This window comes from Acanthopagrus latus, chromosome 22 (genome assembly GCF_904848185.1).
Source record: "Acanthopagrus latus isolate v.2019 chromosome 22, fAcaLat1.1, whole genome shotgun sequence".
Classification (NCBI taxonomy): Eukaryota; Metazoa; Chordata; class Actinopteri; order Spariformes; family Sparidae; genus Acanthopagrus; species Acanthopagrus latus.
Genome location: NC_051060.1, coordinates 18,193,040 through 18,215,986, shown reverse-complemented (window position 1 = coordinate 18,215,986; position 22,947 = coordinate 18,193,040). Strand labels below are relative to the sequence as shown.

Sequence of the window (22,947 nt, the reverse complement as noted above, 5' to 3'; positions counted from 1 at the left end):
TGCCAGCGCAACTGGTGACTGGTGCCTCCGAAACACACACGGACGCAGGCACGTGCGATATTTCATTCTCTTGCACGAACACACATTCGTGGCAAACTTATATAAATACAATCTAACATAACAACAATCAGACATAACAGTCCAAACTACTCACCAGGCAGCGTTTTTAATGAAGAACACGTGTTTCTCATTCATTTTCTACTCATCCAGTCGGTGACGTAGTCGTGTCGTGTGATCGTTTTTGCATAACTCCTGCTTCTCTTTTCCTCACACGCTCGCTCATCTCTGCTGCCGCAATGTCCACCACCAAACAAGCGTGTGGACGTCCGTCTGGGCTAAAAGAGAGCTTTTCCCTCTGTAACATCAGAAGTGACAGGTACTGTGTGTGTGTGTGTGTGTGTGTGTTTATTGTTGTGTGTGTTCAGGGGTGTGAGGATCTGTGTGAGGACAGATAGACATCTGGTTTGAACGCCACACGGATAAATTTGCTTACCTCAGCTGAGCCGGGTGCTGCGGGTGTGTGTGGTGAGAATACGCAAACGTCTGCTCAGAGAATGTGTGTGAAGAGCATGGAAGCAGTTTTCTGCTGCATTGTTTCTCATCCTCAGGTCAACATAGCATCTCCGAAACTATGTACATGAAAAGCAAGTGCGAGACTCTGACCGGGCACGCTTGGTTGCGCACATGTATGTTTAGAAAGCCACGTGCACGAATCCGTGTGTTTTGCGACAACAGTGCAAACGCGCATGCGCTGCCTGGACAGTCCTTCCCGCTTATTTGGGTACCAGTGCAGCACTGAGCCGCAGTCAGGCGCCGGCCGGCCGGTCGGCTACGCTCTCTGACACTTGAGGAATATCATCCATGTTTTTCACGACGTTTCACCTTCGACCTTTCTTCCTCTCTCCTTTTACTGGACTTCTCATCCCACAGATCTCAGGAGCAAGACGCTGGGAGGAATCGGGAATCCCCTGCTAACGGCTTCTTTGATAAAGAGAAAGGTAGAGAGCTGCACCCAGCAGATGGTACGTGGTGAGTGGATAAGGGCTGAACACGACAGATGTACATTATTAACTGGTGTTCTTGTCAGGATGGAAGAGGCTTTAAACATTTATTAGAGTGGAGTGAACTCATGATAACAAACTGCATACATTTTATGTATGAGATGAAACATGACACTGACATTTAATCAGATTAGTCTTTTTCTGTATTTCCTCTAGCAGTGTACAACACTAATAATAATAATTGTATGTGTTATCTGAGCTCTGTGTTGACTATAAACAAACTTTTTTTTCTGTTTTTATCAAAGTAATATATTTGAAGTGCCAAAATGTTTGACTTATGTTTTGAAATAAAACTACTTTTTAAAAAGAACCATTAGAACGACTTGTATTTTGAAGTGCTCTAACCTGAAATGTGACCTCCAGTATTGGTACCACTGCACTGAAGTTGTGGTACACTCACACTTTCTATCTCTCTCTCTCTCTCTCTCACACACACACACACACACACACACACACACACAAAGAGTCTCTATATCCATCTGTTTTCTCTGCTTTTTTTCTTTTCTTCCTCTCGACTCGACAATCCCACAGCTTCTTATCTCTCTGCACGGCTGTGCTCCTACCACCCTCAACCCCCCCACCTCCCCTCCATCTCACACTCTCCACATCCTCACACATGCACATACATCCCCACACACACACACACACACACACACCTCAACGCCACCCCTCCCCACCCCCTTTTATTTTGCTGATGAGCTAAGGCGCCTCTGCATGGTCACATTACCCCAATGTTGCATCCTGATAACTACACTGTGAAGCCTGTGGTTTTGTGTGTGTGCCCATGTGTGTGTGAACCAAGTTTCCAAGGTGTGTGTAACATTCTTCACTTCACTGGAGATGCTGTGAATGTCAAACCCGAATAAACGGATTTTAAATGACAGACTTTGTCGATGTTGTCTTTGAAAACGTTAGGAAACCGATCGTCTTCAGACTACCAAGTAAAGTCGATTATCACATTTAAGTTGTGTGAGCTGAAAAAGATTCAACAATGGAAATTATTAGTCTGCCTTACTTGGTAATTTTGTGGTAATCAGGTCCCTGACTTGCTTGACGTATCTAGTTATATACTAATGAATCTTCATGTTTGGATATTTTGCAGTGTAGCTCAGCTTTATTCAACACCTTCAAAGATTTCATAACTACCGCACAACATAAAAAAAACAGATATCAGGTTATTATATCTATTTGTTTATTAAAATGGTAATGTGTAAATGAGGGTTGCATATTGTGTTAAGTGGGAGACCACGTAGTTCATAGTAAAGTCTTGTTAAAGTGAGTAAAAGTCGTTAAATATCTGATAGTAAATGTACTTTAGCATGAAAAGTAAATGTAAAGCCAATGATACACATGTTTACATGTACATATATACCGTATCCTGTGGGTTGACTGGTTAATTGAACTGATATTAAAGGTGCACTACGTAGTTTTAAAGACAAAGCTCTTCACTGACTGAGTTTTTTTCATGCCTGAACAAACTAAACAAACAATCTGTCTTTGTTTTCATGACTGAATAACCAAACTGACCTTAAAGGACAACACAGTGTCATACTGTTTTACTTTGTTTACGTTTGGCGGACCCTGCCACTTTTGTAGCTTCAAACAGTGTTCTGTGGACCTTATTTTCCTCTGAAAATAGCTTGTTTATTCACTCAAGGGATTGTTTTTTGCATTATTACCTCATTAACAATTAAAAATGTCACAATTCTAGGTTTTAATTTCTTCTCCAAAACTACACAGTGCCCCTTTAAAATAGTGTAGTTATTGATTTATTATCAATATTCTCACGATCAGACAATTTTCTATTAATGTGATTGTTGATCAAATAAATGAATGTGATAAATGTTCTACTTTGGCTCTGATGCAGCATGTAGAGCAGCTATTGACTTAAGGTATCAAATAAATGTGGTGAAGTGGAAGGACAAAGTAGCAGAAAATGGAAATACTCAACTAAGTAAAGTGGTCAAGTAAATGTACGTGGTGACATTCCATCACTGGAGGGGAGACGAGTCCACAGTCACTTCAGGTGCTTCTTCTCTAGGTCGACACATGAGAACTTGAGAGTGTGTGTGAGAGAAAAATTTCCAGAACATATTGTACACCCGGCTGCTGGCTCGTCAGTGTTAATGCTGACGATGCATTTTTTTGTTCAAGAAAAGCTCTGTGACGCAACAGCCTTTTTTTGTGTTTGTTTTTTCTTTCCAATTTCTCTTTCTCTTGATTTTGGCTGGTTATAAGTGCTGACACTCCGTCTGGATTTCTTTTATAAATGTAGTGCAACACAGACGCTTTAACCTTACCCGCCGCTTTAATAATGATATTGGCATAGAAAAGGACAATCAGATAGATTAGATAGACAGATAGATAGATGGATAGATGGATAGTCCTGTATTGCGTAATCTTTTCTGCAGTGTGTGTGTCAGCAGTATACGTTGCCATGCCGTCTCACTTTCAAGACACATCAGCTCAGATAAGACCTCTGGAACACACCTTGCCCGCCCTCTGGTATCTGTTGCTCTTATCTTTTAGGGGACAGGTGTCTCCAAAAAACCTGCTGTCTGCATCGCTCAGAAAGATTTATCACACACACATACACACACACTCGAATATTTAAGTGTTTGCTCATAAATTGCCGCCACTGATAACATCTGCAACCACTGACGACCTGTGGACGGCGCCCCCCCCCCCTCGCAGCCAACAATGCGCAAGACGCGGTGATGCTGATATTCATCTGTTGTGGTGCGGCTCCATTCTCAGCTCTTATTTACAATGAAGAGTTTGTGTATTTGTCAAACGTGTAAAGCCATTTTTTGGACAGTCGAGTTTGTCTTTTGCCATCTCTGTTCAGCCTTTTTCCCCTCCGGTGTTCTGTCCCGGTGACTGTTTCGCCCACAGGCTCTTTTTAACTTTGACATATGCAAAGGGCCAAAGAAGAAGAGCATTTTATCGCATTTTATCCCCCCCCCCCCGCCAACAGACACACACACACACACTCACACACCCAAACACTATGCACACTCAGAAGTGTTCGGGTAAGTGTGTACTATGTCAGCACTTCCTGTCGACTTCCATAGAAGAAACGAGACCTTACATCAGCTGCCATGATGAGAAGTGATGTGAAGGGGGTCAGGGTGTGTGTGTGTGTGTGTGTGTGTGTGTGTGTGTGTGTGTGTGTATGTGTGTGGATGGGTGTGTGGTCTAAACTGTACCGCCGAACACACCAAGCATGAGGAATTCAGATATTATGAGTAAATCAATTGATTAGTCGCTCTCCCCGTGAATTGACAGAGAGCAGCCCGCAGGTCTTCATTCCTGATGTTGAGCTGCAGTCACACCTTCAGATGAGCTAACGTCGCACAAAGTGGCGCCCTTAGACGAGTCAGTGCCCTGGCTCGTCTAAGGATGTTACGTAGACAGGAGAGGTGCCATGAATGATTCAAATCGGGGTACAGGAAGTGGTTTTCAGACTGTTGGTCATTCATTGTGCTGTGCTCGTTTCTACGCGCGAAAAAAGGGGCAACAGTCACGCGAAGAAGGAAAAAAAAGAAACCCTGCACACTCCCTCACCTTCCTACACCTGGAGCCCTTCATCTAAAGTAGATGCAAAGCTTATTATGAAACGCAAATCAGGAGAACTTGCTCGACTTAACGTTGCCTCACAGTCTTGGCTCGCTTTGTGAAATATTCAGGAGTTTCTGGGCCGACATGTTCTCATCTCAGGTTGTTACATGCCAACTATGTTTTGTCATGCCTTCTGCCATCACATACAGCCAATACAAGGCACCCTGTAGTGTAGGTGTGCGACCCAGAAAGCCTTCCTGCCAGAGAGTTTTTATGACTATAGATTAACGTGAAAATGGTCATTTTTTCTTCAGCTAAGGCACAAAAACTACTTGGTTTAGTTCAGGATAAGATCGGCGACATTCGGTTTCACAAAGGACACAAGTGAAGTATGTGTGTGTGATCCACGGCTCGATCCCAAATTTCACTGGGTGAGGGATTTTTTTTTCTTTGTATAGTTTTCGTGGTTTGTTGGTTCATCATTTTCTGACATTTTATGGGGACGCATGACATAACACAACCTGTGTTTCAGTGCATATGCTAAAAACTGTGTGTGTGTGTGTCTGTGTGTGTGTGTGTGGCAGCTTGTCCCTCAAAATGACCATTTCACAGCACAATAATGTCCCATAAAGCTGCACGATGTATTCACTGCCAGCTGTACTGTTTTTGTTTTTGTGTCCCTCATCGTGCACCTTCCTCCCATATGTCCCTTCAACAGTTGTATCGCGTGCGCGCGCACACATACACACACACACACTCACTCAATCACGAACAGAGGAAAAGAGAACCTCGACTGTACAGAGGAACATTTGCTTGGAACTAATGATGTCAGAATTTGACAGTCGTCTCTCTGTTCACTTCATATAACAGGTGTCACGAATACAAAGAGAAAGTGTGTGCGACCGTCCGTGTGTGTGTGTGTGTGTGTGTGTGTGTGTGTGTGTTTGCCCTTTTAGTGTTTTGGACAGCAGACCACAAACCAGCCTGAGGTCTGAGTATTGTCATCTCATTGGTGCAATTATGCCCACTCCTGCTTGCTCACATGCACGAACACACATACACACACACAAAACTTTCCCCCCATTAGCTCCGACCACACCCACCATCCAAATGAGTTCAAGGGCAGTAGGGGGTGTATCTGGAGGGTGGTGTGTCAGTGTGTTTCGCAGGGGTGGAGGGCGGATCGAGGGCAGATTTATTGATGGCTGGGGGGGCCGCGGACAAGTGTCCTAAATCGGGGCGGTCAGGCGTGATCATGGCATGTGAATCAACTTGTCAGGACCACTTAGGGACAACAATGGAGCGGTAGGAGAGGAAACGAGGATGGGAGAGGAGAGGAGAGGAAACAAGGAGGGTTTCTAGGAGACGAATACATGTGTGTGTGTTTGTGTATGTTAGACTGAGGAAGAATTGAGAGGCGAGTGTGCGCAGTCTTAGCGATGGCAGGGCAGGGTTGTGTTGAACGTGCCAGCGTGTTTATGTGTGTGTGTGCGCGCTTGTGTGTGTGTGTGTGTGTGTGTGTGTGTGTGTGTGTGTGTGTGTGTGTGTGTGTGCGCTCGTGTGTGTGTGTGTGTGTGTGAGTATGTGGTGGGCTCCACTGAAAGGCCCTTCCTTCTGCTCTATTTACCCAGGTGAATAGGGAAGCTGGACCAAGCCTGAGCGGGAAAACATGTCATTTTGTGCTGTGTAAATGAGCGTGTGTGTGTGTGTGTGTGTGTGTGTGTGTGTGTGTGTGTGTGTGTGTGGAGGGGGGGTACTTGTGACTGTATGTAAGAACAAGTTCTCAAGACAAAAAGTTAACAACATGACCCCTCACCCTTCAATTCCCCCCCATATCCTGAACCCAAACAGAAGCATGAGTGCTCGTGCACACACACACACATTAGAAACGCAGAAATTCCCAGACTTGTTTTGGATTCGGAAGGAGAAAAAAAATATTTTCTCTCTCTTGTTTTTTTTTTTTTTTTAAGAAATCCTAGACAGACCCATGTGAAAGCAGACAAGCTGATGTCTAAGTGGAAGTGTCTGGAGCGTGCTGCTGGTGAAAGCGTCTGGCCGTCACCACGCCAGAAAGCTCGGTAACAAGCCTGACCACACAGCTCGGCACCAGCAGGTTGCGGGTGTCTCTGTGTATATGGTTTGTGTGCAAGTGTGTCACCATTTCTGCGTGTGTGTCTGTTGCTTTCATAAAGAACCTGTTTCACTCGCGACACCTGCATCGAGGAGTTGAATTCATTTGCAGCATCTCTCTCTCTCTCTCTCTTTTTTTTAAATATTCCTTTCTGTTTTGAATATGTACTTTGAAATCGCCAGAGGCCGTCATGATGTCTCTTATCTTTCTGTCATGTATGTTTTTAATGTATGCAGTCTGACAACGGCCAAATAAAACCATTCAGGACGTGTTGAGAGCTTGTTCTATGCACATTATTCTCCAGTCCATATTAAATCTATCTCTGATAAAGTTGATTTATTATCATTTAGGGGCTTTTTAGCCTTTCTGTGACAGGAAACAGAGAGAGTGGGGGGAGACTTGCAGTGAAGGGCCACAGACTGGATCTGACCCTGGGCCAGCTGCTGCCTGCAGTACGTCATGGGTCGCCCGCTCTACCAGTTGAGCTGTCAGGGCACCAAGAAAGTTTTTCTTTTTTGATTTCTCATTCCCAACTTGTCAAATACCGAGGCTTTGGGACGCCGTTTCAAAGTGTCAGTACTTGGCGACTAGGGAAGTAGACTCAAATTTCTACTGTGATATAAATTGGACCTTTAAAACAAATGTGTGAGTGAAATCTTCCTTTGTTTAGCAAGCTAACCAGAACAAAAAGGAAGATTATCATTATAAACAAATATATACTGTATAGCCTGTGTAACAGTCAGTCACAGTTAGTTAGTTTGTACTTTTTTTGAGGTAAAAAAAAATGCACTTTAAAAATGTGGGATCATCATTTTTTTTTCATGATCTGAGCATGTAGGACACAGTGTGACACTCTAAAGGGAACTTGAAGATACACTTCCATTTCTTTGTGATTAATATCGAGGCCTATAGTGAATAATGCTGACATATTAAAAACAGACCTAGTGTGGGGGATTAGTATGGCAACGATGCAACACTGGGTTTAGTTTGACCCACTACGAAAGACTAGAAAAGGAGCAGAAGGGCATGTCCTGATGAAGACTGCAGGTTGACATTTATTAAAGGCTTTGCTTTCTTCTTTTCTATATCAGACCTTACACTGTCTTCATCTAGTGTTGATCTTGTAAATATCATGAATCAACCCCTCACTGATCATCTATAATTGAAATATTGATTGATTGCAGCCCCTATTTTGTATGTTCTTCTGATAAATCTGTGTGGTTCAAAAGTCAGTCAGGAAGACTTTTGATCATTCATCCAAAAATGAAACGAATCAGAGCGTCTTTGTATAAGCGACGCGTGCGTTACGAGTCTATTATTTAATGATGAGCCCGGCTATCTTTCTCCTCTGCTGATCTCCTCCCTGACACTGTTGTTCTCTCCCTCCGCTGCATCAGGCTTTTTTATCAAACGTCTGTTTTCTCTGCTCTTTGACACCGTTGGCACTACATTGGCAGTACTGACCCACTTTTTTTTTCTGAATGTTTACAGTTATTGTTTTCTGGCTATCTGCAGCCGGCACATTGCTCTATACATGTTCTGCTCCTGGAGAGAACAACAAACAAACGGCCAAACGAAGGGCAGCCAAACATTGGGTCGGCAGTAACTGTTACAGACGAGTCTAATCACCTCGGCAGCAGCAGCTCCAACAGTCCCCATCACTCTCTCTCTCTCTCTCTCTCTCTCTCTGTGTCTGTGTTTCAACCTCTCTCGCCCTCCTATCTCAGCCTCTCTTTCCATGGGGTCTATCTGCTCAATCTGTGTGTTCTGGTTGTGTGTGACCATATGCATGCATGTGCATTTTTGTGATTGTCAGCCAGGCAAGTGGGTCAAGTCGCACACTGTCCGTGTGTTATGGTCCTCACGTGGCCCTCAAGACAGACGTGGACGTTTTGGGCACGGGTCCCGCACCTTCAACCTCTATCTGCAAACGGATAACTGAAAACAGACAACCTTAACTCTGAACAACACACAACACACAACCGTTTACTAACACACACACAACCTACATTTCGTTAACGTTTGCTGTAATCTAGTCGTCGGTTCAGGCCAGGAATTAAAATAACGTTGTCTACTATATTAAAGGGGTAAAAATAGTATGTTTGAGAGATCAGCGACTGACTTGTGACTGATGTGTGTGAATTGTGTCACTTCTAACCCTAAATAGTCTAATAATAGGCTGCGTGCAACTGTCCTCTCTGTGGGTCCGACTGGGCCGATTCAACACATCCTGTCCCGTATTAACTTCTTTTATAACTGATTTTTTTTTTTTTTTCATGGTAAGCACTTTTAGGATGAACTGTGCTGCAGGGATCAAGCTCATATTTGCTCCATGCTGCTTAACTTTTAATTCCTGTTGAAGGTGCAATATGTAATAATTTTAGTTGAAAACATAAATTGACAATGTCAGTGTGTTGCGTTTGCAGAGACATCTTCTGCTAGCCAGCGAGCCCTGCGCCATCCCGACGCAAAGCTCCTGTGCTGGTTGGATAAACACCAGAATCCCACTAATGCTCCAAGACTCGCTATATGCACGGCTAACCGAGCTAATTAGCTCATTAGCAGCTCCATTTGGCAGCAGTTAGTGTTTATTCTGATGATATGCTGACATGTGTTTGCTTTGCATGAACACCAGAGTTCTGTGGTAATGTTGGCCAATCAGTTGATAGATTTTTGTTTTTTATTTTGTTATTTATCATTTGTGTATCATTTGAGTTTTAGTTATTCATTCAGTGATAGAATGTAACATAAGTATATTTACTCAAGTTCTATACTTAAGTCAGTTACTAGTTACTTTGCAGATTGCATGCTGCATCAGAGCCACATTAGCGCATGTTTAAATTCTGAATCTATTTTATCAGCAATCAGATAAAAAGGCACCGATTCTCTTAATCAGAAAAATGTTGAATATTAGATATGATATTGTCCAGCGAATCAGCCGACCCACAGTGTACAGTTTACACATGCGTACATATATGTATAACTTACTTGCAACTGGTACTTTTGATACTTTTAATACTTGCTGATAATACATCTTATACTACATACAGCTATAAGATTACTGTATATGAATGAATGACAAAGCGATTTAAAGGCAGTAGACTAATGAGCAACAAAATACAGCTGACGAACATTATAAGCAGGCTGTAATGGAATTTCTTTTTTCATTTCTTTTTTTTTAAATATACAGTTCTTAGCAATTATCCAGAATTTAGCACGTTTGTTGTTTTATTTGTCTGTGATGGACGAGACAATATTCACTTTGTTGAAGCCGTACACAAACAAGAGTGCAGAAATGTAAATTTTTAGTTTTATGAAGAGCAACTATATCTTGACAAACTCGTAGGTGTTATTGATGACTTGTGTTGAGGCGTCCCAGTGAGCCAACATTTCTGTTTTTTTTTTTACATTTAAATCAATAAAACATGACATGACAAACATGAGAGCAGTATTGATTCTTTCATCTAACTGTCTGTGAGTAATCCTGTTTGTAAAGTTAATCTATTCTTTTAATGCAAGCTTTATTATTTGGTGTATAAGATAATAATTTTTTTTTGCAGGTACAGTTTTTTAAAGGTACAGTGTGTAGGATTTAGTTGCACCGAGCGGTGTGGTTCCAGACTGCAAGAAAAATTTGTGTCAGGGAATTATACACTAATGCAAACATAATTCTGAGTAACATATTCCTTTTCTGCCAATAGATTGCGCTAAATCCTACATGCTGAATGTTTAAACACCAAACTCTGCTTCTGTTTCACTCTGTGACCTTGTTGATGTGAATCCTGAAACAAACCAGACCAACGATAGATTGACACCAGTTGAACTCTCTTCTCTCTCCCTGTCTCTTCATCCCTTGTTTTTCGTCTCTGCCCTCCACGTCTCTCCTCTCCTCTGGTACATGGATGGGCAGAGTAGTTATCAGGCCCGGCCAGCCCAAGCCCAGCCCTCCTACCTGACCGCTGCCAGCAGGGAGCGGCTGCTCTCGCCTGAGTATCTCCGACCACAACAGCGCCCGAGGGAATGGGGAAATCGGGGCCTTGAGTAATCTACGGAGGCCCAGAGCGAGCCGGCCGGCGCGCGTGAGTGTGTGTGTGCATTTCTTGCGAGCGAGTGCACGCGCGTGTTCAGGAGCCCGCCACTTCTGCAACATCCGGCTATAAATCTATTGTGACACGTCAAACTGAATTTATGGGCCAATCTGCTTGCGACAGACATGTTTGATTTGAAAAGGGAAAGGAGGATGGAATAAAAAAAAACAAAAAGAAAAAAAAAAAACGTAGTAGTAAGAGTGAACTTCTGCTTTGGCATTTGGAGGAGGAGATTTTGTAAACCACTCTCATCAGAATTTTTTTCAAAATGTTTCCCCTTTAACCTTTCTACGATGTCCCAAGGCTTTTACATTGTCCGATGAAGAATAGAAAATAAAAATCTGAACCTCCTGTTTGCATTCAGCGTTAAGTTGTTCACCAGTTGCACGCTAAATCCAGAAGCCGCGTCTTTCCTGACTTTTTATTTTGCTCGGCTGCGCTGATAGATCCAGATGATGTTTTTAGCTTCAGTCTGCGTCATAGTTTTTATCATAAATCCAAAAACGGTTAAAGAAACGCTGCTTCATGCACCAATATTTTTGATTTTCTATACATGATTCATGTTTTCTTGCTGTGTGACTGCTTAAAACACGTATGCAATGATGCCTTATTTAAATACATAGATAGATTAATTTACATTATCGTTGCTCATGCTCAGCCATCCCGACCAAAATTCAAAAGTAGCGAACAAGATGCACGTTTACGTCCGTCAGCAGGGCGGAACGCACAGCCAGGTCTTGCAAGATTATTTCTTTAGATCATGATGTCGATAATTGGGTTTTTAAATGTTCCAGATAAAAAGGGTATAAAGTATTTATTTTATCTTAAATGTGTCTTTAAATACTGAGATTTGCCTTTAACCTTTTAGGTAACACTTCACTTTACAGTTTGACCCCTGAAATGACCACATTAACTACCACAAAGGATACCGAAGATTACTACAACGTTACGTAACAATACTATTCTGCTATTTTCCAACAAGCAGCAAATTAATATCTGGTCATTTCCACGATACATCTCAGGGAAGCGTCCAACTGCTGTCTTCTTAACTTAAGCAGATTTTGCCATTTTTAACTAATTGCTAATCGAACTAATCGAACCTCCTCGTGCCTCAGTTTACCGACGTGCAGCAGTCAGTCAGAAACTACACCGCAAAATCTGACAAAGTGATCTCACATTTAAAAAAAATAGATAAATCAACAAATACAGTAACCTCAAAATAACCAAATGAACTGGACTAATAATGCAAAAGCTGGTTTCATGGCCTCTTTGTATTTACTTTTACAATTTACAGTGTAGTTGGAACAACTGACATTACCAATACTTACCTACCATACCTTTTTAATTTTCACAGATTAATTTCTACTTAGCTATTTTAAACGCGCCTCAATGAACTCAACATATACTTTTTCTGTCATTTGACTGTCTGTTTGCCTCTTTGGGAGCAACAATAGAAAAAAAAAAAAAGCTTCATTTTTTTCTCGGTCTGAACTCAAATGAACTCGACAGAACTCAATATCAGCGTGAGCGGATTGTTTTGTTGATATTATGCACTATCACACTCTCCTGCTGCCTTTCTCAAACTATTGCTGCACTGCGCTGTCGGTGATAACACAATCACTTTCCTCATATACTGTTACACTGTTCTCTTGATTAAGGGGCTTACGTTTAATGCTCGAGTCCGCTGTGTGAGTGTGATGAGGAGGAAAGATCTGCGATGACCAACTATTCACATTCACATTTTTTTCACTTTTTCAAAAAGCCACCATTCATCCATCCATCCATCCATCCATCCATCCATCCATGCACACACACTCACACACTCTCACACACACACGCACACACACAGACAGCTGCCTTCTCACTCAGTGGAAGCAGGTGTCTGTAAATCTCATGAGGTTTGGTGGCTTTGGGTTTTTTCTTTTTTTTTCTTCCTTTCTTTTGGGTGTAGTAGAAGATGGTGAAATTCCCAATGTGAAAGTCTGCTTCTTGCTCTGGCCTCTTTCCACAAGACAACCCCCACCCATACACACACGCACACAAAATGACACACTGACTCACACGCATACACACAAAACCACACACACTACGATTGCTGACAGAGAATTTCAAAAAACCCGTCTTCTGAATTTCAAACTACCCTCATCAGAACTGCGCTATCGTCTCTTGGCCTGCCTGTTTACACCATCGTTGTTACAATAGTTGAAACCACATGTGAATATATGAATGTATGTGACACATAAAGCTGCAATAAGCAATGCACGCACCCCCGTGGAAACTATTTTTTTTTTTTCCACTCGGCCTCAAATATCACAGTTCCTGTTAGCTGTGTCCGTCGCGGTGAATGTCATTTCTGTTTATGTGTCCCTCCGAGACTCATACTTGAGATGGGAATCTATATTTGAGGACACTGTGGCGGTGGGGGTGCAGGTGGTTGGAGGGGGGGAGGGAGGGAGCGGGTGTAAATATAGCACCTGGTCTGAGTCTGGGCCCCCTTGGCTTTCGTGGCCTCACAGGAAAACGAGTCTCCTCAAGAGACTGAACGTGGAGCTCATACACGTGCGGGAGGATTCTGCTGTTTTATACACTGATTGCACGCAGTCTATTCGCATGTGATCACGGTTCTGAGAGCCGCCACAGTAAAGGTTCTCTTTGTAGCCGTGGAGGGTTCACACAAATGGCCCCTTGTCCACGGAAAAAGAGGCAACGGTTGGATACATTTGCTTACGACCGTCAGCGGCTGGCTTAGTTATTAGCAGATGGCGGGAAGGTTTTTACGATACGCTCAGCTCAACTTTATGACAACAAACCTTTGTATCTGCAGGTTGGAGTGTGTGGGAGGTCAGGGTGGAGTATTTGAATACTACAGTCCTCACAAAAAATTTGAATACGAGAGATAAGTTGAACTTTGTAGACATCAGAGAGTAAATTCACTTTCAACAGAGGAATTACTGCAGACAGCATAGTGGCTTCACCGTGTTTACAGTTGTAACTTAAACCACTGCTATGTGCTAATGTTGTGACTAATAAAAGGATATGAACAGCTTAAATATACGGAAGTATTTGGTTATTGTCTTTGAGGAACAGATTTTAATTGTTATTACTATCATGTTATGTTCTTTAAAGGTGCAATATGTCAGAATTTGAGTTTAAAAGATTAAAATATTTGCTAAAATTATCACCAGCATTGAACGTTCTTAAATTTCAAGATCATCTATCGTAGTTAGCATGCTAACAAGCTAGCTCCTAGCCACTCCCGAAAAGGTACAAAAAGGTAGTTAGCAGTTTCTCTGGTAATATTCTGCTTGGTGTATAAATCTGAAAGTTAATCATTTCTTGAAAATTGTGTCTTTTTCCAAAATCACACTGAACACAAGGATGTTAAAAAAACAACACACTTTATTTACTAGGCAGTATATAAAAGTATAAAAACATGAAAACTTGGCATGTATAAATGCTTTTATAAAATCACTTTTGCTGAAAAAGCTAGTATAAAAACAAGGCATCTGAAATATAAAAAGATTGTCTGCTAAGTGTTTGACACGGTCTACTGCAGTCTTAGTAAGAAATCAAAATGCTGATTGAATAAAACAATTCAAAACTATTCAAAGAAATGTTTTTTTAAAAAAAAAAAAACAACATACAAAAGTTTCAATTGGGCTTTTGTTTGTAGCATAGTATAAAATATCAGTGTTTCGAACTCTCACTTTTTTATGGAGAATATAAAATTCAAGTGCAGCTTGGTCTGACTCTTACTCGGAAATGCTCATGGTTTCAAAACATACAAGCTCAGTTCAGATTTTTCAATGTATAAATATAATATGGATATACTTAAATTTCAATATATATGATATAATGTTTGTTCGTTGGATGTTTTTCCATACAAGACCAGAATTAAATTAAAAGTTGAAATGAAAACTTTTTATGAAATAAAGGTGCCAATGTGGTAACTGGGTAATACTAATAAGGCTGGCCCCTTCTGTGGTGTAAAGCATGATAACTCATAGTTGAATAATAATGTAAGAACAGATGCAGCTGTTCTTGTTTGGTAGTTAAAAGTGTTTACAGGGGGTGGCACAGACCAAACACTTGAAATTCTCAGTAGACCCACTGTACCCAGAAAGACAAAGAGGAAAAAGAAAACCATAAAGAAACTGAAAACTTTCATGACTGAAATACAGAGGTCAGTATCGATGTAATTAGTATGCCTTTGGATTTATGATAATGCTAACAGGGCTTAAATACTTGCAACAACACTGCTCCATTGGCCAATTGTAAAAACAACAATAACAAAGTCATCATAAAAAAGGAAATAAATTAATCAACTTGTTCTTTATATTAATATCAAAATTCGGAATTATTAATACAGCCCAAATGTAAATTATATAGCCACCATTTCCCAATTATAATACAACATTGATAATAATACAATGACAAGACCAAAAGTGATAGAACGTACATTTCTGAAAAAACAAAAACAAACCAAAAGCAAATTCTATATAAAAGATTTTCAAAACAAAAAATGTATATAGTCTTTGGTTGGTCGAAATCCAACAAGTGTGAGTGTATAAACACCAATGGCATAGAGCCTCTCCCAACTGTTGTACCACAACAAATATGTAACCCGCGGCAGCGCAGGGATTGTTGATGTGTCCAGATCAACATATGTGTCTGTCTACATGACCAGTGTCCTCGTAGGGAAAGAGTTGATGTACTTGTGGCTCTGCGGCGAGGCCAAAACGAGATCCTCCGTCTTCCCACAGGTCACCTCATCCCATGGAAGCTGCTGTCGACAAGAGGAAGAGAGGATCATGAGTTTTTATTGTGCAGTGAAAACAATTTTAGTATCATTTTTTTAAACATGAATAGATAGATACACGAAAACAAAGGTATACATACCTGTAGTGGGCTCATGCCTCTGCGAGGGAAGTGGTAGGCTTTGTGTCCATCTTCACTCAATAATGAGCTCGTAAGTAGGTCCTGAGGGAAAATATGGAAGACACATATTTGTTATATAACTTTCTGCATCAGCACTCAGAGTACAATAGCATAGGGAGCGAGGGGAGAGGTGGTCTTTCATGTACTCTCATCGTATGATTAACCTTTGAATTCACATTACAAGACATGAACTTACAGGTACTTCCTGTGCTGGGCCGTTGGGGGAGAAGAGTTGTGTGTGAAGGTCTTGTCCTTCCCACTGCATACATGGGCTCCTCTCACATGGGGACTCCACCTACGACCCAAAACACATCATGGTCACATATCTTCCTTGACTTCAATGACTTTCATTAATCCCAAGGCTGATCAAGAGTGTGCTGCAAAACTGAAACAAACTCTAATCATTTACCACAACTGCAAACTGAAAGTATGCTTCACTTCTCATCTTTGCTTTCTCACCATATAAAGTCAAATTTCAGTCTCCACTGTGACTACTTGATTCTTTTGCATAAGTGTACACGCTTATTTTGAGTGGAAAGTACCTCTTGTTTTATCTTTTTCAGAGGAGGCTGATCAATGGCACACTCCATCGGCTCCTGCTTGATGGACTCCACCATTGGACCATACTTGGCCTCCTGGAGGGCCAGGGTTGACCTGAAAGGTGTGGGTGTGCAAGGAGATGACTCCATGATTGAACGACGAATGTTTGGAGTCCTGAACCTGAGAGAGGGAAAGAGAGACAACTGTTTGTCAAGCCTAATTTGTAGCAAATCATGCATAATTACACATTAAACACATTAGAGACAGCTCCACTCACATTTCATTCTCCTTCTGGGGCCTGACAGTGTGGTCGATCAGAGGCTTGGTGTCCACAGGCGAGCTCAGTGGTAAACTGTCGCTGTCGGAGTGTTCTGAACTCATTGACTGGTTGAGAAACTGTGAAACAGAAGGAAGGAAACCAATCAATCAAAATAGCTTGACGGGTTTATTTTAAAGCGGTAACAATCTGGCAGATCATGGGAGCACACTTGGTCGAAACTACAGGAATGGTGAAACCGATGCTTCGAAAGACGAGTTACAGATGAAATGGTTGAAATAAAACCAAAAAAAAAAAAGATGGAATCAACAGCAGAAAGACTAACTCTAAATGATTGGTTGTTGTTGATGATCAGGCAGCATGGTGGTGATTGGATGGATTCTGATTCACACGCAGCTACTTTAACTACCTCTGAGGGTGAAAAGGGAAGGTTTCTGCCTGGTGAAGGCTTGTTGGGAGTTGAGCAGATGAAACCAGCCCATGCTCCTTGAGCGATTCTTGAGCCCTGATTGGGCAAGACCCTGTCTGTTCTGAGAACACCACTGGTAGTGGCCTCATCCACTGAGGAGAGGCTCTGGGGAGAGGGTGGGAAAATATGGGTCAAGGCCCACTACTGGGTAAAATCTATGTTGCTAATTGCTACACTATCTTTTTTTAAAAAAAATCTAGTTACACATAGGCCAAAACATGACTAAATGCAGACACTTACTGAATCAATGACAGAATCCATGAACTCTGGAATAGTATTTGAGAACGTCGAACTGCTGTGATGGCTGGTGTTGTTGTTGTTGTTGTTATTGTGGCGGCATTGATTGTTGTGGGCACGTGTTGCGGAGGCACTCTCCTCAGGTAGGCAGCTCTGGTCGAGAGGCAGGGCGGGTGCGGCCGCCTGGTGATGAGGTAATAACATTGACACAGCCTCTGAACTGCTGGTCAAAGGGCTGTGGCTGGCCCAGCCTGAATAGGGCATATTAATCTGGGGGAGAAGAAGAGAAGAGTCAGGGCTTGAAATAACAGTCAAATTAGAAAAAAAAAATAAGAACAGTGTGGTCAGTGTAAAAAAAAAAAGTGTCAACCAAGCACTAGAGAGAAAATGCAAGCCTGACAATAAGGGAAGAGGTGTAAAAATCAACAAATGAGAAAAAGAGAAGAAGAAAGGGAACTCTAATGTAAAGAGTGACAGCAGTGTTGAGGAGAGGGTTGCACAAGGGGTCATGCACACACAAGAATGTTGAGAAGAAGGTCCTATTTCATCACTTCTGCTGAAACAGACCCCCCAGATGTTTCCTCCTCCTTATGCACACAAACACACAAATTCAACCACTGTCCTCAAAGCCAGGGTCACACGCACATGCACATAAATTGTGCTGTCACACATTAACCCACACAGACACATTTGCACACGACTCACTGGTCGTGATGGCTGGCCTCTCAGCTCATCTTCTGTTGACATGAGCTGCAGTTCGATTTCTTTCACCCTCCTCTCTTTCTCAGGGTCCTCCTCACTATAGTGTCTCTAAGAGAAAGAGCAGCAGATTTTAGCCCCATTTCAAACATGTTTCCTCATTACTGTCATCAGCGTTTCCTTGATGTTCTTACCTGTATAGCAGCGGTTCCATGCTGGGGAATGTTCAGGATGTTCAAATGCAATGCCATGGGGAACGGTACCTGCACAGCCAATCAGACACACATCCACATCAAACAATGAATCACGTGCAGCTACACAATCAGTATCATTCATCATCGGTCTTCTGCCGGCATCCCAAGTTTAAATTTGAAGCCAACTCACTCGGTGTGTGTCGGTGATGTAGGCGTAGTTGAGTGGCAGCTGTGCATGACTGGGCGAGTGGTGTGGGAAACCCATGATGTTACTGTTGGTCTTGACGTAGCCATGGCCGATGGAGAGGGAGGGGCTGTTGTTCTTTGAGGTGCTCTGGAGATAGCCCTCTTGTTCCACCTTTCGCCTCATGGTGGAATTCCAGTGGTTTTTTATAGCGTTGTCAGTCCTGGATCATGGATAACACAGATTAGCTTACGTGGTATTCATTACTAAACACATGATAAAACATCCCTTGGTACTTGATAGCAGTATCAATATAGGCAGACAGAGTCTGCTACAGATAGATACAGACAAAATTGATAAGGTTATCAGTACAGAGTGATTACTATCAGGTCAAAACAACAATTGTTTCTTGTCACATTACTGTTGTCTTTGTCATTTGATTCTAACGCTTTCTGTCTAAAGGCCACCATATCCTGAAAAGGTCTTTTTATGATTTTTACGCCCAATTTTACTATCTTATTTTTTGTTCTGTGTGCTCATTTAACCTTTTTTCTCATTTGTTTCCTCTCTTTTCATCCTTCCTTCAGTACACTACCCTCTGTTTTACTCTCTCAACCACAACATTGCACAGGCAACCAACAAGAATTCAGTGATTCATCTTAGCTTCTCTTTTTTCACCCTTCTTCTCCATTCTCCACCTTACCTGCCAGGGAGCAGCTTAGCGATTTCGGCCCAGCGGTTGCCAAGTTTCTCGTGTGCCTGGTAGATGATCCGGTCCTCCTCCTCGGTCCATGATGTCTTCTTCACCTCTGGGTTCAGGTGGTTGTGCCAGCGCTCGCGGCACTGCTTGCCGATGCGCCCCTTCAGGTGCTTGGCGATAACGGACCAGCGCTTGGCTCCATACTTCTGGACCAGTTCAATGACCTGGGGTTGGATGTGTGTTTGTGTGTGTAGGGGGGGGGGGGGGGAGAGAGAAAGAGGAAAGTAGAGAGGGGAGGGGGAAGAGCGTTGAAAAGGAAGAAGTAGATGATTGTGGAGGGGCATGAGGAAAGAGGAAGGAAGGAGCAATAACAGGGAGGAGAGGGAGAAGTAAAGGGGTACAGAATAAGAAAAAAGAGCAGGTATATGAGAGGAAGAAAATGACAATAAATTAGCTTGTTAGTCACACAGAAAAATCTCAGAATCTACACATTATATCATTGAACACTTCTCATCTCCTCTCCTCCCTCCTTCTCCCTTTCTTTATCTTTCTACTTAAGGAGGTGATTGAGAACACCTGGTGGTGAGCAGCGAGGGAGTTTCCAGTGGAACGTTAGCCACTCTGCTAATTATTACAGTGGCATCTGGGTGGAAATATAACTCCTTTGGACTAGTTCAATAAATGCCTAACAAGTTTAAAGGCACCAAACATGGTGCTTGTTGAGTAACAGCAAACTTTTTTGGGAAACTAAAAATGTGCAACAGCAGCCAAGGAGTTGCTACAGAATGGTTGCTTTAATCAAACAGGAACATAAAGTAATTGTTTTTTTTTTTTTCTGGATGATTGCCTGTTTCCTGTGAGTGGTATCCAACTATGTTATAATTTCCAAATGCAACACAGCACTAAGAGGTTAAAAGTTCATGACTGATGCATTTGCAGGACAGAAGCATCTTTATGCATTTTATTATTAAACTGCTATTGGTCAAGTCCTTAAAGGCTGTTTTCTTACCCTCTGGTCTTCCTCTTTGGTCCATGGGCCTTTGATGAGTTCTGGGTTTAGAACTTTCTGCCACCTGTGTTGGCACTGCACATCTGTACGATTCTAGGAGGACCAAAAGCCATCATGTTAATACCAGAAAATAAAGAAAACTGTCTTGGTTTGTTCTCATGTTGCAAGACTTTATTGACAAATGTTTGCTCCTGTCTCTGTGTGTATGCACAGGCCTACTACTTACAGATAGTAAGCTTGCAATGAGTTTCCAGTCTTCTGATCCATGCAGCTCAACGAGTTTCTTCAACTTCTCATCCTGAAAAAAAGAGAATGCATATTTCAGTTTGTCTGACACATAATACACTGTATGCCGATGCAACAAGCAGCATCTCCAGCATGTTCCCAGGTTACTCAGAAGCCATTTTTATTTAACCAGTGTTTGTGTGTACCTCTTCTCGTGTCCACCGTGTTTTGCCAAGTTGCCGTTTCCCTGTCTTGGCAAGTGATCCATCATAATCATGTTCATACATCTCGGTCTCCTCCTCATCCTCCTCACTACTGTAAACACTGCAAACAGAGAGAGAGAGAGAGAGAGAGAGAGGGAGAGAGAGAGAGAGAGAGAGAGAGAGAGAGAGAGAGAGAGAGATTTAATAACAAGTGGAGGCTATCTGAAAAAGAACAGTGTAAGATAATAGCAAGGTAAATAATAGCACAATAAGCACCAGTCCATTTCCAAACTACTCCCTAATCGTCTCTTTACAGAGCGCATAAAGAACTCAGCCCACTCTTTAACTCATCAGGTGTCAACACAGACAGAACCAGTCATTCTTGAAGGTTTGGGTGCAGGCGTTTAGCCAAGACACCCACAAGGGCAGAAAGAAAGAGAGAGAGAGCAAGAGAGAGAGAGAGAGAGAGAGAGAGAGAGAGAGAGAGAGACAGAGAGAGAGAGAGAGAGAGAGAGAAGATGATGAAGAACAAGCAAATGGGAGGGAGGGAGGGGGGACGGATGGATGAACAGGTTCCAATGTTGTTGGTTTCCACAGATACTGGGATTGGCGCATGCGATCATAATTTCGTGACCCTGGCGTGTTCAGACCTGCAGCGGCATTGTACAGTACAGCCGTGCATGCACAAGCACACACACACAAAGACACAGAGGGGTGGCTAACCAATCAGAATGAAGAGCATGGACAACGTGGAAGCCAGGTAGGGTACTTTGGTGTCATACAGAGCAACAGGTGAACAGGATCCCCATGGAGAGGTGTGTGCCTGTGTGCTTCTACAAGAGGATATTTACTATTTTTGTCCATCAACATAACTGATTAACAAAACTGACCATACAAAAAAACAAAGAAAATGGATATATAGCAGTCCTTTTAAGAAAATCAGCAATAACTGCTCTTTTCATCAAACTACGCTTAGTCTTTCATAAAGAAGAAAATAACCAGTTAGATATATAGAGTCGTATGTGCACAAACAAGTCAACATATTGCAATGAATACCCCATGCTCAACTCATCTAGAGAGTGATGAATCAACTGAAAAGTACGTGATAAAACATTAATCATTACCATTGCTCTTATCTCAACCAGCGGCGTGGTTTTGTGTCGCACTGTCTTACATATAGACTAGGAAAGAATAAACCAACTATTGAAACTACTGGTCAAACTCGAGTAAAAACTTGTCACGCAAGCTGAAAGTGAGTCAGATGGCTTTTCAGGGACAGCTGGTGCCGATCGATGCCCATAAAGAAAGTGGAGCGCTGGCGAGAGTGAGTGGAGCACAGTAAAATTTGTGGCGATTCCTTTATCAGAACAATGGAAATACAAAAAAGAAAAAAGTAGTAAGTAATGCAGCTTCTTCCCAAGACAAGCGCTCATAGAGGGGACTGTACAAGCGCAGCTTCCGAAATAACCATGAGCAGATGCTGCGGCAATATTAAGAAAAAGAGCATTTTCCCAGTTAATCTGCGGGATAACGTCCAGTACGAAAGTCAAAAAACGTGAAAATGAACATGTGTGTCCGCTCGTCTGTTTTCATCGGAAAAGCGCGATAAAGTATAAATATTTAAAAACGCTTCGAAAGCCAATTTAGGACATTAAATTGTTTGTTGCGATGCACTCAGGACTAAGCGTGTGTTCAGAGATACATGGGCGCCATGCTGCATTGTGTGCGATTTTGTATTTATTATAAGCTCCCATTAAAACCAGTGTCCACGCACCATATTGTGCACGGTGTAACACGCGCCCGCGACCACCCGCCTAAAGTTGTTCATGCATATGTGTGCGGGATATACACACATACGCGCGCGCAGACAGAGCGAGAGAGAGCGAGACCCCTCTCTCCACTGACAGCGGCGCGAGGAGCGCACATGCCAGATGACCACCACCTGTCATGGGAGCGCGCGAGCGAGACACCCACAGCAGCACTCGGCTTCAACGGCCGAGAAAACACAACGGCTCAGCAACAGCAAGAAACGGCACGACTCAAGAAATTATAAAAAGATACCAAAAAAAAAAACAAAAAAAAAAACACTATGTCATTAAAATACATCATTTAACCCTGCGACTCACGCCGCGTTGGCTAACATGAGTGGGGAAAAACGGTTACTAGATAAATAGAGGAAAAGTTGAAGAGAATGCATACTGAAAGACTGTTGCCTTCTGTTTTAACTCACCTGTTTCTCGGCCGCCGAGTCATGTTAATATGTGTAGAGCGGCTCTCAGGGTTGCGCTGAGCACGGTACTTTCGCTATCTGCGCTGGGTTTGTTCTCCCGGCGATGAGGCAGGTTGACATTAATTTAAACGCAGCGGCCCCTCTGCCGCTGCTGGCGCTCCTCCCCTCCTTCGCATCCCGGTGAATTTGGCGCTCCTGAGA

The 22,947-nt window shown here is 42.4% G+C and overlaps 1 protein-coding gene across 3 annotated transcripts; it reads right to left on the bottom strand.

Annotated features, from left to right (window-relative positions):
• Positions 1-14,220: 14,220 nt before the first annotated feature.
• myb (v-myb avian myeloblastosis viral oncogene homolog) lies at positions 14,221-22,947 on the bottom strand. Of its 3 annotated transcripts, none has more exons than XM_037087242.1 (15): positions 22,747-22,947; positions 20,520-20,637; positions 20,315-20,386; positions 20,089-20,181; positions 19,083-19,303; positions 18,386-18,602; positions 18,196-18,264; positions 18,008-18,112; positions 17,306-17,572; positions 17,006-17,170; positions 16,597-16,715; positions 16,322-16,499; positions 15,976-16,074; positions 15,741-15,821; positions 14,221-15,624 (listed from the first exon to the last, which is right to left on the bottom strand). In XM_037087242.1, the coding sequence occupies exons 1-15, from the start codon at positions 22,767-22,769 to the stop codon at positions 15,517-15,519; spliced, it is 1,935 nt and encodes a 644-aa protein (XP_036943137.1). In that variant the 5' UTR covers positions 22,770-22,947; the 3' UTR covers positions 14,221-15,516. The 3 variants fall into 3 exon arrangements, with proteins under 3 accessions (XP_036943137.1, XP_036943136.1, XP_036943138.1); XM_037087241.1 differs by having other exon boundaries at positions 14,221-15,627; positions 22,747-22,946; XM_037087243.1 differs by lacking the exon at positions 17,006-17,170 and having other exon boundaries at positions 14,223-15,627; positions 22,747-22,787.